General features: G+C 40.3%; 1 protein-coding gene across 1 annotated transcript in view; it reads right to left on the reverse strand.

Moving 5' to 3' along the window:
• The window catches only part of RP2 (retinitis pigmentosa 2 (X-linked recessive)), an 88,434-nt gene that overhangs the window by 40,013 nt on the left and 30,934 nt on the right, over positions 1 to 17,487 (reverse strand). Inside the window, exon 2 of the mRNA XM_006864237.1 lies at positions 4,163 to 4,828. Coding sequence (XP_006864299.1) covers positions 4,163 to 4,828 — 666 coding nt within the window. The remainder of the gene's footprint in view (positions 1 to 4,162; positions 4,829 to 17,487) is intronic.

Raw genomic sequence — 17,487 nt, forward strand, 5'->3', positions numbered from 1 at the left:
CTCCCGTAAAGATTTACACCCTCAGAAACCCTGTACAGGGTCGCTATGGGTCGGAACCGACTCGACGGCACTTAACAACAACAACAACAACAACATACTTCATATATTCCAAGTTTGCAACTGTTTTACCTCATACTGAGCTGTGCGCCATCAGCAAATGAAAGTTCCAAAAGCTTTAGTACATTTGCATCATCATGGCCAACTCAACTTTGAGGAGTCAGCTCTTTTCCAGTCGTATTCTGAGTGCCTTCCAACCTGAGGGGCTGATCTTCTGGGACTATTCATAGTGTTTTCTGTATTCATGTTTTCATCTTCAGGCACTACATCTGACAATGTTCCACTGCTATTTATAAGGTTTTCAGTAGCTAAACATTCAGAAATAGTCCACCTCTCCTTCTTCCTAGCTTGCCTTAATCTGAAAGCTCCACTGAAACTTGTCTACCATTGATAACCAAGCTGGTATTTAAAATACCAGTGCCATAGCGTCCAGCATCACAGCAACACACAAGCCACCACAGTATGACAGACGAGTGGTGGCTCCTAGCACATGGTAAGCACAATACTCGTATAGATTCCTTGTGTGGCACTGTAGGATAAGCACTGGACTACTACCCATGCTAACTACAAGACTAACAGTTGAAAGCCACCAGCCACCAGAAATAGGGTAACTATAAATTGGAACTGACTCCACAGCACACAATAACAAGATACTTGTATAAGTGTCAGTTATTATTATTACTATGGTTTTTAAAATAAAACTTACTGTGTATTCCAGAAGGGCGTTAAAGAACATCACTTTTCATGGTCATATTTCTTCCAAGAGAACATACCATTGCTATTTCATATATCAGGTACCAAAGATTAAAAGATTAAGGTCATGGGGTGTCTCCTAAATAAAGACTGTGTTTGTTTTGATGACTTTTTTCTTTAAACATGTTAAATATACTTTTTTTTTTTTTTTGGTGAATTGAGTGAAGGTTTATAGACAAGATCATCGGTTTTACATACAACAATTCATACACATTGTTTCATCTCAATGATTGCAATCCCCTCCATGTAACAAGCAGTTGTCCCGCTTCTTCCCTATAGTTATCCATGTACAAATACCTGCCTTCAAACTCTTATATAACTGTGGTATAGCCCACTCTTCCACCCATACCCATTCAGCCTGTGATTCTGTCCAGGTATCTATGCACAGAACACTATTGTTCTAAAGTTGTGTACGCATCACTATTTACCTCTGTCCCCTTTATCCCTTGCACATCTCCTTGTGGCTTCACTTATCTTCATCATTCCTCTTGTATATTGCCCTCCCCTTTCTTCTATAAATATTCTTCATGTCCACTCCTCAAAAGGAGTTTAACTTGAATAGTAATGTCTTTTGAAATGTATACATAGGTTAAAGGAATCATCATACAGTATATACGAAAAATATTTATCTCTTAAATGTTGAAATAACATGAGACTAGATAGCTCAAAGGCTAAGAACATGTTTTTCTATATCTTATCAGATTTCTAGGAGCTCTGGTAGTGTAGTGGTTAAGAATTGGGCTGCTAATCTCATGGTCAGCAGTTCAAAACTACTAGCAGTTGCACGGGAGAAAGATGAGGCTTTCTGCTCCTGTAAAGATTTCCAGCCTTGGAAACCCTATACAGGGTCGCTATGAGTTAGAACCGACTCCACGGCACATTACCACCACCACCAGATTCTAAGCATGTTTGTAACAGATCGGCAAAACCCAAAAAGAAAATATACAAAGCCCTAAAATTACACTTTGGCTTCTATTGCTTTAAAAATAATAATTAAAAAAAACAACAACACAGAAGGAACGGAAGCAAATATTGTTGAATGATAATACACAGAGGAGATTTTATCATTGCAATGAAACAATGGTGTAAAGCCAATGTTCTCCCAATTTAAACTATCACTCAGTTCACAATAAAAACTTTTTTTTTTTAAATGTACTTTACATATACTTTGTAGATTTTACACATGGATTTGAATCATTGCACAATTATAGAGAGGTAGTCATTTTTAGTTTTTGTTCCTCTAAAACCATTCATTTTTGACACCTTCCAACTTAAAAAAAAAAATCTATTAAAAAAAAACTTGAGTTTTCCATTCACTTCTCCAATTTTTTGGAATTGTAATTTTTAAATTCAGTTTCCTAGTGAAGAAACAACCAATTAATGAATAATCAATACATCCTACTGTTGTCTCCCTATTGGAGTACCCACCAACATAGGAACTGTTTTTACAGTCCTGGTGTGGCGCTCTGGGTTAATGCACTAGACTGAAAAGCTGTTTGAACTGTAAGGTCAGTGGTTCAAGCTCACTAGCTGCTCCTTGGAAACCTTATACAGGGTCGATATGGATCGGAACCGACTTGACGGCACTTAACAACAACAAACCTCTATGTGGAGTCTTGGTGTGGTGCTGTGGGTTAATGTGCTTGGACTGCAAAGTTAGTTTGAACTGCAGGGTTGGTGGTTCAAGCTCACTAGCTACTCTTCGGAAACCCTATGTTGTTGTTGCTGTTAAATGCCATCGAGTCGATTCCGACCCATAGCGACCCTGTATAGGGTTTCCAAGGAGCAGCTGGTGAGCTTGAACTGCCGACCTTGCAGTTCAAACGGTTTGCAGCCTAGCGCATTAACCCACAGCACCACACCAGGACTCCTCGGAAACCCTATACAGGGTCCCAAATGGCACTTAACAACAACAACCTCTGTATGGAAACCGACTTGACAGCACTAACAACAACCTCTATGTGGATTTCTGGTGTGACGCTGCAGTATCAGCACTGAACTGTGAACCACAGGTGGGCAGTTCACAACCACCAGCTGTTCCTTGGAAACCCTATACAGGATCGCTGAGAATTGGAATTGACTCGATGGCACTTAACAACAGCAACCATTATGTAGGAGCCCTGGTATCTCAGTGATTTGGCTGCTAAGCAAAAAGTTGGTAGTTTGAACTCACTAGCAACTCCATGGGAAAAAGATGAGGCAGTCTGCTTCTGTAAAGATTTCAGCCTTCGAAACCCTATGGCAACAGGCATGGTTTTGGTTTAACTTCTTTGTCCCCAACTATTTTTCAAGAGAAGCTGCTATCAAAAACAAAACAAAACAACTTTCTCTACTCAAGAGCTCACCAAGAGCCCCTGCTCATAAGCCTACAACCTTTGACATCACAGCTCCCACCTCACTCTTCCTCACCATCTTTTCCCTCATGACAGTTGGTGATTGTTTTTGTTAAGTGCCGTTGAGTTGGTTCTGACCCATAGCGACCCTGTATAGAGTTTCCGAGGAGCAGCTGGTGAGCTTGAAAAGCCGACCCTGCAGTTCAAACAACTCTGCAGTCTGGCGCATTAACCAACAGTACAATAATGTGGAGGTTGCACTCAGAGTCACAACAGAACCCAAAATTTGTACGCCTAAATGTCTTTCTCACCTGTTAACCTATTAAAACTCCAAATAAATTTCCCTATTACATAATTATAAAAGTCATGTTTTCCTATACATTACTACTTTTATAAGCTTCCCTAGAAATTATTTTTTTAATGAAGAATTTCTGGAAGTTCTTGAGGGTAGAGAATTTCATCTATGTATCTCCCTTCCCAGCCTATTTTTTATTTCATCAAATCCAAGTTGCCATCAACTGCAAGGTGTATTACAGACAGATTAAAATATGGAAAAGAAACATGCATCCTATATTCAATAAAATACGGTAGCAAAGTTACTTGTACATGTTGTTGTTAAGTGCCATCCAGTCAGTTGTGACTCACAGCAACCATGAATCCCTAGTCTGGAACTGCTGACCTTCCAGTTATTAGTCCAGTGCTGATCCTACATCACCACACCAGGACTCCTTCTATTATTGTACATAATAGGTACTTAATAAATGTGTACTGAATTGAATTACAGATTTTCCATTTCTTTGGAAAAAATGTATTTTGAGTCCCAGTAATCAGCTTCAAAAAATCTGTGTGTATTGGGGACTGGGGGAAAAGTACAACTATATTTTGAGGATTGCCTGTAATTAAAAAATTTTTTAATTGCCTATAATTTTACCCAATTTAAAAAGAATGAACATTCCCTGGAAAGGGGTATGTGTATATCTAGGTATATCTCTGTTGTTTTTTTCTCTCTCTCTTCTTACCTCATCAATGAGTTTCCTGGCATTTGCAATGGTATAGTCACCAGCAAATAATACCACTAAGCATGATTCATCACTGCTCTTCTGTCTCTGACCCCGGGATACTGGAATGATACTTCTACTGGCTTCCGTGGAAACTCGAACAGCTTTGAGCTCTTCTGTAGTTGGTAGAGGAACATAGTCCTGAACCACAGCATCTTCTGGAAGAAGGCTCCAGTTGAATTCTCCTGGCACAGGTGTAAAGTCGTGAATGCTACTCCATGTGTTATTGAAGATACTTAGCCCTGCATCTTTGAATTGGAAAGCTAACTCAGGGTAGTACCATTGAAAGCACCCAAACTTGATATTTGTCGAAGACTCGATGATGGGTTGGGTGGCACAGCACAAAAAGACTTCCAGTTTTCTACAGTCCCGCACACGAAACTGTTGGCAGGCTAAGGTACATTTGCAATCTCTACAATTGCGGAAAAACACACTGCCTTTCACGGGTCCCAGAAAAAATATGCAGTTGGTACAGTCATCAATAGTAATTGTAGCAGAGTGATCAAAAATATAGATGTTACAGTTCTCACAGTCTTGAATGACAAATTGTTGTCCTGCTACTTTCCCAGGCAAGCGGCCTACGGTTTCATCCTTTAGTCCACTAAACATGTAGTCTTTTGGATCAACCTGCAGGGAGAAAACAGAGACCTTGAGTATTATTAACATTATTCAACAAATATTCATTATCTATTAGGTGCCAGGCACACGGTTCTTATTGCTAAAATATAAGCCACAACTCCTACTGACTTTGCAATACGTTATGACAATAAGCAAGTAAACAAAAATACATATAGTAATATCAGTTATGAAGAAAAGATAGCAGGACTACTAAGACAGATGATGACTGACTGCGTAAACTCTAACACACAGACACAACTGAATACTCTGCAACTGTAAAAAGGAATAAGGAAGATTTCTATATACGGAACTAAGTGGTTTCCAGGATAAATCTAGAGAGAAAAGAGCAAGGGTATTGTTGTTAAGTGCAGTTGGGTCAGTTCCGACTCATAGTGACCCCGTGTAGGGTTTCCGAGACTTATAAAGCTCATCTTTCTCCCACAGAGCAGCTGGTGTGCTCAAACTGCTGACCTTGCGGTTAGTGGTCTAGTGCTTATTCTGCACAGCCACATTTCCCCCAAAAGTATGGTGCAAAACAGTATGTATAGTATGCTATCTAACAGACTATATAGCAGTGGGTTTGCTTTAATTTTGGTAAGAAAGGGAAAGCAAACGTGTGTGTGACAATGGAAAGAACAAGCAAACACTAATAAAAATGCTTTCGAGTGCAGTGATACTATACAGTAAGCACTGGACTGTGAACCACAAGGTCTGTGGTTTGACCCCACCTAGCTGCTCTGTGGGAGAAGGAGAGACTTTCTGCTCCCACAAAGATGTACAGCCTTGGAAACCCTTTATGGGGTCGTTGAGTTGGAACCGATTCGATGGTACTTAACATCACCACCAACAATAAAAATGGCTATCTATGGAGGAGTAAAAGAATGAAGTAGAGAAGATAAAAGTGGAGCCAGAATTTTCTGAATGTACTTTGTTTCAAATATTTAATTTAGAATCATGTAAATAGCTTATATAAACAAAATCAAAACAAAAAGATAAATAAAGCAATCCCTAACTATTGAACAGAGTCCTGGTATGGCACTGTGGGCTAACATGCTGGGCCACAAAGTTCTAACCGCAAGGTTGGCGCTTCAAACTCTCCAGCCGCTCCTTAGAAACCCTATGCAGGGTGTCTATAATGACAACAACAGCAAAAAAATATTGAACACTGAAAGAAATGAACCTAACCATATATCAAATTCTTGGAATTCTATACAGAGAAAGTAATTGTTTCAGTGACCTATTAAATACAGAATTTCATCTGTATAAAAAGAACCATAAAGAAACCTTAAATTGCATTTTGCAGTATTACAGATGGCGATAAAATCAGCAATGTTACTACTGTCTAATGTTATCAGACATAGCCTAATGTGCTCCACAATGAGCCATGTCTTTGTATATTCCTCTCTCTTTTAGAATGGATGAAATCTGTGACTTGCTTCTGACCAAAAGAATACAGCAAAGGCTATCACTCCCATGGTTATGGCAAGCATGAAGATATTTTACAGATGTGATTAAGATCACAAATTAGCTAATCATGATCTTTAGCTAATCATTAAAAGATTATCCTGTGAACGATCATCTTGTGAAAATGCATACAAGTGAAAATGGGCTGTTTTGTGAGGAGAGACTAACTTTGCTGGCTTTGAAGAAGCTACAGCCGTTCCTTGGAAACCCTATACAGAGTTGCTTTTAATCCGAATAGACTCCACAGAAGTTAACAACAACAACTAGTAAGGAAAGAACCACCTAGGAAAGAACTGCAGGTGGTTGCTAGAAGCCAAGAGCAACTCCCAGTTGGCAGCCTGCAAGAAAACAGGCACTCAGCCCTACAAACCACAAGAAGATGAACTCTGCCAATACCTTAACTGACCTTGCAAGCAGATTCTTCTACAGCTGAAACTCCTGATGAGCATTAGAACCTGGCCAACACCATGACTGCGCCTGGGAGACCCTGAGCAGAGGAGCTAGCTAAGCCATAAAACTGTGTGGTTAATTTAAGTTACAAATTTGGTGGTAATCTGTTGCATAGCAATAGAAAACGAATACAGTTATTGTGAACCTATTTGTACGTACATTATGTTGTTGCTAAGTGTCACTGAGTCAGTTCCGTCTTATAGCGACCCTGTATAGGGTTTCCAAAAAGCGGCTGATGAGTCTGAACAGCCAACCTTGCAGTTCAAACCAACATTGCAATCCAGTGCATTATCCTGCAGCGCCACCCAGGACTCCATGTACATTATGGGATAAATGAAATAATTAGGATAATGTTTCTTTCAGCATAAAAGAACAGAAGTATAAAATCCACAGTTAAGTAAAAATCCTGTAATTTTCATTTAAATTGGAAATATTAGTGTGAACTTATGTTTTCCTCTCCTTGCAAAAATATTTCCTAGTTCTGACTCCTGAAAATATTTAGAAGCACCTAAAATCCAATAGCGGTGAGTACCTCCTAAGTGCCTTTGGGAACATAGAGCATTTCAGATCAAGCCTCCCTCCGCCCACATACACACACAAATTACAAGAAGTGCTTAAGACATCTTAATGTGATAAAAAGCAAAGAAGCTGTCAAAACTACTGAAGTCATGTCGCTGTAGCTAACTTGATGGGGCTTCCACTGGTCCGAGATGGAACAACTAGAGTATTGATAGAAGAGTGATGACAATGGACTGAAACACATAGAGATATAAACACCTGAGAGTTCAAATGATATATAAAAAACAACAACAAGAGGCTGGCTTGCACACCCGGCTGCTACAAAGTGAGGGGAGATGCACAAGAACACCCATACTTGCAGAAATTACCCATTTGACCTGGCTTCAATGGTTGGATGACCAGAACTCGACTAGAGGAAGAAAGAAGAGGGACAAAAAAATAGGGATCCGCTACAATTTGATGAACTTGACCTATGCTTGTGGATGTAGTAGCTCAAAGAAGGGAACAAATCTTTATAGCGAGGATCATTCCCACCCCCTCAGTACACAGGGTTGATAAAGATGGGCAACTTAAAATTGGCTACCCAAAATGGAAGGAGCTCTGGTAGTGTAGTGGTTACGAATCGGGCTGCTATCCTTAGGGTCAGCAGTTCGAAATTACCAGCTGTTCCACAGGACAACGAGGCTTTCTGCTCCAGTAAAGATTTACAGCCTCGAAAGCCCTGTACAGGGTCGCTATGAGTCAGAACCGATGCCACGGCACATAACAACAACAACCAAAATGGGGGGCGGGGGGAGCTACAAAGGCAAGAAGTGACTGGCTTACAAGCTTTCAAGAGGGAACCTAGTTCCAAAGGGTGCGGGGGAAGGTAGAATCTCCACTGAGTGGTTTCCAACCTGTCTGGATGGGGCTGCTGAAAGGAGTTGGGGATAAGACTCTTGTGGTTCAATAGTGAATGATTGTTGGAAATGTAAACGTAGACCTTTTGTAACAAAAGGAGGGGATTGGTTGATTTTGTAGTCCAGGGGTGGAGGTCCCTGAGACCGTCAAGGGAGAGGAGAAGAGTGCAGGACCCTGTTCAGAGATGCAGCAATGCCGGAGATGGAGGCAAAGAGGATGATGTGGAGAGATGGAGTGGCTAGGGGCTCTGGACTCTGTGAGGGAGAGGGTCTGTGTGTTGATGGTGAGGGGGCAGGCTTGCGGGGTGTACCCTTTGGTTGTTTGATGATGCAAGCAGGGAACTGTAATCATTGCAGTGAAACAAAGTAGGATAGGATGAATGTGGAGAGGGTGTTCTCCCATGTAGACTATCATATAATTCACAAGAAAAAGAAAAAAAAAAAAGAGGCTGGCTTGCAGAATGTACCCTTTGGACATTTAAATGAATATATATATTTTGTTTCGTGGTGTGGCACTGTAGAAGCAGCACTGGACCACAAGGTCAATGGTTCAAACTCACTAGCACTGGAAACCCTATACAGTGTCACTATGAGTTGGAACTGACTTGATGTCACTTAACATGTGTACATCAAATCTTTCTGTTTGGTTCATTTGTGAAATATAAGATATAAATGGGAGCCACGGGGAGGAAGCAGGATAACTGTTGTTGCAGGGAGGGGATTGTAATCATTGAGATGAAACAAAGTGTATAATTTATTGAATGTGAAGCAGATGATCTTGTCTGTAAACTTTCACTCAATTCACAATAAAAAGTTAAAAACAACAAAAAACTTTGTTTTCCTTTGGCGATTGCTAAGACATCAAAACTCATTCTGAAAATTGATAAACATTATTAAGCATTTATCCTGCCTTGCCTGAACAAAATGTTTTTGAAAGTAACCAAATACTTGATGAGGAACAATTCTTCTAGAAGAATTACGGTTAACAAATGTGCAAGGAATGACAGAATTAGAAAGCCACCATTTTGTTTGTATTATTAAGCGGAATCAAGCCGGTTCCAACTCATAGAGACTCTGTACAGGGTTTCTGAGGCTGTCAATCTTATATGGGGGCAGATAGCCTCATCTTTTTCCCACAGAGCAGCTGGTGGGCTTGAGCCACCATCCTTGTAGTTAGTAGTACAGTGCTCATCCTACAGAGCCACAGCACTCCTAAGCTATATTAATCAACTGTATTCAAGTAGGGTATAGCTCTCAAAAGAAAAAAAAATGTCTCAATGTAAGCAAAGCAATATAACTGAAAACATATGAAATGTGTCTATTTTAGAGTCTGCATACCTGTTTCTCATTTGTTTGTGTGCCATCATCCCTCTTCCAAGGGTCAATCAAAATAATTCAATGGTGGTGGTGGTTGTGTCCCATCGGGTCAGTTCCGACGCATAGTGACCCTGTATAGGGTTTCCGAAGCTATAAATCTTTACAGGAGTAGAAAGCCTCATCTTTCTCCCACAGAGCAACTGGTCGATTCAAATTGCTAATCTTGTAGTTGGCAGCCCCGTTTGTAATACACTATACTGCCTAGTCCTGGCATGGAGCTAGAGTCCTGGTGTGAGGCTCTAGGATAAACACTGAACTGCTAATTGCAAGGTTGGTGGTTCAAAACTACCAGCCACTCTTTGGGAACCCTAAGCAGGCTTGCTATGAGTCATAACCAACTTGACGGCAGTTAAATGGCAGTTAACAACAGCATTAAATAACAGTTTTTCCCTATCATCGTCTATGCTAAGAATGAACAACTAAAATCAGGCACTAATGACAATACAGGTGTCCTGGTGTGGCACTGCAGGATAATGTGCTGGACTGCAAAGTCGGTTTGAACTGCAAGGTCAGCAGTTGGAAGTTCACTAGCAGCTCCTTAGAAACTCTACACAGGGTTGATATGAGTCGGAACTGACTTGACAGCACTTAACAACAACAACAACAATGACAATACAAATAATAAGTACTAGCAGTTGGAATATTCAATTCACTATCATTTCAAAACTAGAAACATGTATACAAGTAAATCTCTGATGAGCCTCAAGGAAAAACGGAAAAACATTAAAGTTATGAAGCTATGATAGGTGAACAGTGCCAGAGTCTATATGTTAGGAGATTTTTGCATGAAGTTGTAGGAGTTTAAAAAGATAATTTTGCAAAATTTTCTGGAGGTAATAAAAGTCATATGATTTGGGACCACACATGGTTTCTTGGAATTTTAGAGCTTAAGAAAACCTTTATGCTTTACGGCAAATAACTTCACCGTAATAAAATCTGAGTGCAGGGACCATGGGGTTGAAAACGGCAGAGACTTATTCTTCATAAACGTACTAGGAGATCCGAGCTGGCTAATGGCTCTTGCAAAGTAAAGTGGCTCTGCAAATCCAGTACCTTGGCCACTTGGGATGGTACTTGTATGCCTAAGTTTTGTTAGGAGCAGTTACATTTAGCATCCCGCTCTAGTGGTTGAGGAGGGCAAGAACCCAAACTGACAGATCCTCAGAAGGTCATCAGCAGAGAAGACCTTCTCCATTTACTCCCAGGTCTTGCACACCCCAGGAAGGACAGGAGGTGGGTTCTCTACAGATAACAATAATGGTTTCTAGTCCAAGGAGGGAGAAAAAAATGGTCAGGAATCAAGTTCAATGTCTCAGTGGCCAATCATGGGGAGGTGTCCCAGATAACCTGGTTAGCACCAGACTGAGAAATACAAAATCAGCAGTTCCTGAAAATACCACAGGAAGTCAAAATAACAGATGCCCGAGACCCACACCATTTAAATGAGGGAGCTCCAGAAAAAGTCAGGCTCTGAGGACAGTCTCAGGCTTCACTCCTCAATCCCATGAAAAAGAAAGTATAGATCTATGCAACTGTCTTATATGGCTACTAAAACCATTAGAGGTTAATGGGGACTTTGAATGAACAGATTAGGCTGACAACACCTGAACCCACTGATTAATCTCAGTATTGCTTGAGGTGGATCAACAGAAATTATGTGCAAACTGATGCGATAGGAAGTACACACAGTACCATCTATGAAATGTTTTTGCTAAAAAATCAAAATGAAGCTGAATCTCATCAAGTCTAAAGATCAGTTTACAGAAAACACAAGCGATAGAATGACAAGTTAACACCACAAAGAAGTGAACAGTCAAATCCTGAATGTGGGAAATTCTACAAGACAAATTGTTTCACTCAATAAATAAAAGGCATGAGAAGAAAAAAGGAAAAGAAAATGGTTATAAAGAAAGATTCACAAGAGATATCAATCAAATATACTGTGGAGACACTGGATCTTGTTTCAAACATACCAGACAAGGTACTATCAAGTCTACTCCAACTCATGGAAACTCCATTTGTGTCAGAGCAGGACAGTATTCCATAGGGGTTTCAATGGCTGATTTTTCTGGAAGTAGATCACCAGGTCTTTCTTCCAAGGCACCTCTGGGACTCTCCAACTTTTTGGTTAGCAGCTGAGCACATTAAACGTTTGGGTTACCCAAGGACTTAGTTTCAAAACATACCAAAACACTCCCCCTGCCCCTCAAGAAAACTGGAGAAATTCTCTCGCTCACTCTCTCACTCACTCACTCACTCACTCACTCACTCACTCACTCACTCACTCACACACAGAGCATATTGCCCCAAACCCATTGCCATTGAGTTAAGTCCAACTCATAGAAAACCTGTATAGGGTTTCTGAGGCAGTAGATCTTTACGGGAGCAGAAAGCCTCATCTTTCTCCCACAGAACAATGGGTCTGAACTACTGATCTTGTGGTTGGCAGTCCGATGCTTATCCTACAGTGCCACCAGGGCTCCTTAAAGAGCATATTGTTGTTGTTGTTAAATACCGTCGAGTCATAGTGACCCATATAGGGTTTCCGAGGAGTAGCTGGTGAGTTTGAACTGATGACCTTATGGTTCCAATCAACCTTGCATATTAGATGACATTACATATTTTGTTTTGTTTTGTTATGTGCGATAATGGCATTGTGGTGTGAAGAGAAGAACTTATCAAATAAAACTTTAAATGTTTAGAAATTATTAGCCTAGTAAATAGCAAACGGAATCCTGGTGTGGCGCTGTAGGGTAAGCACTGGACCATAAGGTCAGTTTGAACCACAAGGTTGGCAATTCAAACCCACCAACTACTCCTCGGAAACCCTATACAGGGTTGCTGCAAGTCAGAATCGACTGGACGGCACTTAACATCAACAATATAGTACATGGGAGTCCGGGTGACACCGTGGTTAAGTGCTTGGATGTTAACTGAAAGTCCGGTGGTTTGAAACGACTAGCCACTCTGTGGGATAAAGATGTGACAATCTGCTTCTGTCATTTACAGTATTGGAACCCCTACGGGGCAGTTCTAATGGGTCCTATGTGGTTGCTGAGTCAGAATTGAATTGACAGTATTGGTATTTGTTTTTATATAGAACATGTACAGGAAGAAAATGTTCACTCTGAGGACTAGAGGGTCCAACTCCTTTGACAGCTACAGCTTTCATCACAAAGCTTATGGTCTTGGTTAATATATATCTACCACACCACTCCACGCTACTCCCAGGAGATAGAGTCACTATTTTTTGCTATCAAATTGTATCTGTGAGCATGCAAAGATAAAGGCCAGCTACTATGACACTAGGGTTAGAGCTTTCCTGGGAGGTAACACAGGGACATACACATCATAAGTGCTACTGTGAAAAATAGATTTTTCACCTATCTGGAATTTCTAAGTCATAGTCCTTATAAAATTTGTAGAATAATTTCATTATCTTTTCATTTCATTTTTCCACAAATGCTTTGAAGCCTCCTTACATAACCAAAAAACTTACCTAGCTTAAAAAAAAAAAAAAAAAAATATATATATATATATACACACACATATATATATATATATATATATATATATATATATTTTTTAATGTATTTAAAAAATAAATGCTTTCTAATGATAATTTTAAAAGGGGTTATGAAAAATCAATTTGCATTCCACATATCTAACTATCCTAATCACTATATGCAATTTTAGCTCTTTCTGATGGTTTTTCTTTTTCTGATGCTTCACTTTCATTATCTTATCAACTTCTAAAATTGGAAATATACCCAGATGAAACACATGCATCTATCCTTTCATAAATTGATGCCATATAGGTCTCAATTTCTAAACTCTCACCGACTTCAGCATGATGCTACAGAAAATAGAAAAACCAGAAGGTAACAGTAATCAAAATATGACAGAGCATGTATCAGAAATTTGATTCAAACATTTATTGACCTATTACTACAATATAATTTTCAATTTTGGCCATTTCTATCAAGATGTAGTTGTTCGAACAGAACATGGGAACACTGAACAGTTTAAAATTAAGAAAGGTGTGCGACAGGGTTGTATTCTTTCACCATATGTATTCAACCTGTATGCTGAACAAATAATCCAAGAAGCTGGGTTATATGAAGAAAAACATGGCATCAGGATTGGAGGAAGACTCATTAACAACTTGCAATATACAGATTATATATACAACCTTGCTTGCTGAAAGCAAAGAGGGCTTAAAATACTAACTGATGACAATCCAAGACCATAGCCTTCGGTATGGATTGCAATTCAATGCAAAGAAAACAAAAATCCTCACTACTGGACCAATAAACAACGTTCTTATCAACAGAGAAAAGACTGAAGTTGTCAAGGACTTCATTCTTCTTGGATAAACTATCAACACTCAAGGAAGCAGCAGTCAAGAAATCAAGCGACATATTGCATTAGGCAAATCTGCTGCACAAGACCTTTTTAAAGTGTTGAAGAGCAAAGATGTCAGGTTGAGGACTAAGGTGTACTTAACCCAAGCTATGGTATTTTCAATAACCTCACATGCATGCAAAAGCTGGACAGTGAATAAGACCGACCATAGAAGAATTTTGAGTTATGGTGTTGGAGGAGAATATTGAAAGTGCTACCAAAAGAAAAAAAGGATCTAACTATTTAATAACGAAAGTCAAGCCTTGATTTTTTTTTTTTTTTCCAGTTCCCCCAGCTTGAGAAATGTTGGGCATGTTCTTCCTTTATGGTTTTCTGAGTCCAGATCTTTGCACATTTTGTTGTAACATTTGACTTTGTCTTCTCAAGCTGACCTTTGAAATTTTCTGTTCAGCTCTTGTACCTCCTCATTTCTTCCATTTGCTTTAGCATCTCTATGCTGACATCTCTCTTCTGACATCCATTTTGATCTTTTCCTTCTTTCTTGTCTTCTTAATGACTTTTTGCTTTCTTAATGTCTTCCCACAACTCTTCTGGTCTTCGGTCTTTGGTATTTAATGTATCAAATCTTTTCTTCAGATGATCTCTAAATTCAGGTGGGATACATTCAAGGCTCTCATGGACTTGTTTTCATTTCCTTCAGCTTTAGTTTGAATTTGCATATGGTGTTGGAAGAGAATATTAAAAGTGCCATGGGCTGCCAAAAGAACCAATAGATTTGTTTTGGAAGAAGTGCAGCCAGAGTGTTCCTTAGAGGCCAAGATGGCCAAACTTCGTCTCTCATACTTTGGACATATTGTCAGGAGGGAACAGTCGCTGGAGAAGGATATCATGCTGGGTAAGATGGAGGATCAGAGAAAAGAAGACCCCCAATGAGATGGACTGGCCAAGTGGCAGCATCGATGGACTCAAGTGTGGCAACAATAGTGAGGTTGGCCCAGGATCTGGCAGTGTTTTGTTCTGCTGTGCGTAAAGTTGCTATGGGTCGGTCCCGACTCGATGGCACCTAACAACGACAACAACAACAACAATTCATTGTCTGTTCCACAATCTGCCCCTGGCCTTGTTTTGACAGATGATATAGTTTTTCCATCGTCTCTTTCTGCAGATGTAGTCAATTTGATTTCTGTGTATTCCATTTGGTGAGGTCCATGTGTATAATCGTCTCTATGCTGTCTAAAGAAGGTATTTGAAATGAACAAATCACTGATTTTGCAGAATTCTATCATGCGATCTCCAGCATCATTTCTATCATCAAGGTCATAACTACTGATCCTTCCTGTTTGTTGCCAAACTTTGCATTCCAATCACCAGTAATGATCAATACATCTTGATTGCATGCTTGATCAATTTCAGATTGAAGAAGTTGGTAGAATTCTTCTATTTCATCCTTACTGGCTTTAGTGGTTGGTGTGTAAATTTGAATAATAGTGGTTTTAACTGGTCTTCCTTGTAGGCTCATGGATATTATCCTATCACAGACAGCTTTGTACCTCATGACTGATCTGGATATATTCTTTTTGACAATTAATGCAACACCATTCCTCTTCAATTTGTCATTCCCGGCATAGTAAACCATGTGATTGTCAGATTCAAAATAGCCAATACCAGTCCATTTCAGTCCACTAATGCCTAAGATACCGATGTTTTTGCATTGCATTTCATTTTCTAATAAGTTTTCATTGTGAGGTTTACATGGAAGAATATCAGTTTTACATTCATCCTATGGTATTTCGTTTCTTTGTGATGAATACAATCCCCTCATGCATCATCAAATAACCAAAGGGTACACCCCACAGGCCCGCCCCCTGGCCATCAGCACACAGCCCCTCTCCCTCCCTCAGTTCAGTGTCCCCTGCCACTCCATCTGTCCACGCCATTGTCTCTGTCTCCATCCCTGGCATCTCTGCCTCTCTGGGTAGGGTCCCGCTCTCTGCTCTTCTCACTTGATGGTCCCAGGGACCTCCGCTCCTGGGCTGCAAAATCAATCTCTCCCCTACTTTTGTTAAAAAAAAAAAAATATCTACCTCTATATTTCCTACCCTCACAGTCAGTCCTAATGGCAATTATTCACTGTTGTACCACAAGAGTCTTATCCCCATTTCCTTTCGTCAGCCCGGTCCCAAAAGATTGGAAATGAATCAGTGGAGATTCAACCTTCCCCCTCCTGTCTGGAACTAGGCTCCCTCTTGAAAGGTTGTAAGTCAGTCACTTCTTGCCTTCATAGGCCTCCTCCATTTTGGGTAGCAAATGTCTAAGTTGCCCATCCCTGTCAGGAGTTAGACTTCCCTTTTCTCATGTAATGCTTAGCAGCTGTTATAGGCTCTTGCCTCAATGGTGGAATATTATGGGGTATGATTGTAGCTTGACTAATATGGCCACGATTGCTGTCTCTTCTTGGGTAACGTAGGTAGAAAAAGCTCCCACCTCCAGGAAAAGTATGTGATCAAAAGGACCCAAAACAGAAGCAATATAAAAGCAGAGGCAAAAACCACCACTATGAAACAAAAATAAAACTGGCTGACTGGCCAGTCGCCTTGCTACATAAGCAGTGTGTGTGCACCGCAGAGGCCTCCAGCAGTGGGTCGGGGTGTCTGCTTGCTCAGGTCCCTCCTCTAGTCATCACCGCAGAGGTGCATAGATAGATACTGAGAAGTTAATGGGAGAAAGATTGTCTACTATTTTGTCTCTGAAGGTCAGGTAGGTATCTGCATGTGCACAGTGTAATTCTTGAAATAGTTGCATCCTTTTATGTTGGGGTTTTACAGATTATTCATATGGTTTGTCTGTCAGGCCTAACAGGCCTGCCTTTTTCTTCCCAGATACGGTAAAGAGTCCCGCACAAGTTAATTTTAGGGCTGCGACCCAGAGGCTGACGTCATAAGCAGCCACCAAAGAATTTGCCCTTAGGTCCGATAGGGCTCTTTCTCTCTGTGCCATGGAAAAAACTGTGGGCTCAACGCTGGACCCATTTTCTGGAGCTGCACACCTACCTGCCTAAAGATATCTGGGCTGGGCAAAGAAGGTGCGGCATGGAAGAGGAGGAAAAATGTGTAGAAGCTCCCCGCACCACTTTCAGCATCGGTTCCCAGTGTCAGTCTGGCTGTAGCCCTGTCCTGTGAATGCCGCCCCGGCAGGGTGACCGCAGAAGATTTTTTCACTGGTGTGTGTGGGAAACTGACACCCTACACCTTATGCTAGACCCAGAGTTCTGGTTCAGTTCCGTAAGAGCAGCTTCTCTGGGTTTTCAGACCTTCCCCCACCTGACTCTACCTCAGTAGCTGCCAGAACTGGAAGTCTCCATTTCATTTTTTTTTTTTATTTTAAGGTTTTTATTGTGGATTGAGTGAAAGTTTACAGGGCATATCATCAGTTACACATTCAACAATTCATGTAACTTGTTTCATTACATTCATTATAATCCCCTCCATATACCATCAGTTAAAAGTATTTCTCTCTATCCACTTCAGCTTTTTTTAAAAAAAAAAACACACACAAACAAAAAACCCACTCAGGCATATATAATAAATTACATCT

The sequence above is a fragment of the Chrysochloris asiatica genome, unplaced genomic scaffold, assembly GCF_000296735.1.
Source record: "Chrysochloris asiatica unplaced genomic scaffold, ChrAsi1.0 scaffold00062, whole genome shotgun sequence".
Classification (NCBI taxonomy): domain Eukaryota; kingdom Metazoa; phylum Chordata; class Mammalia; order Afrosoricida; family Chrysochloridae; genus Chrysochloris; species Chrysochloris asiatica.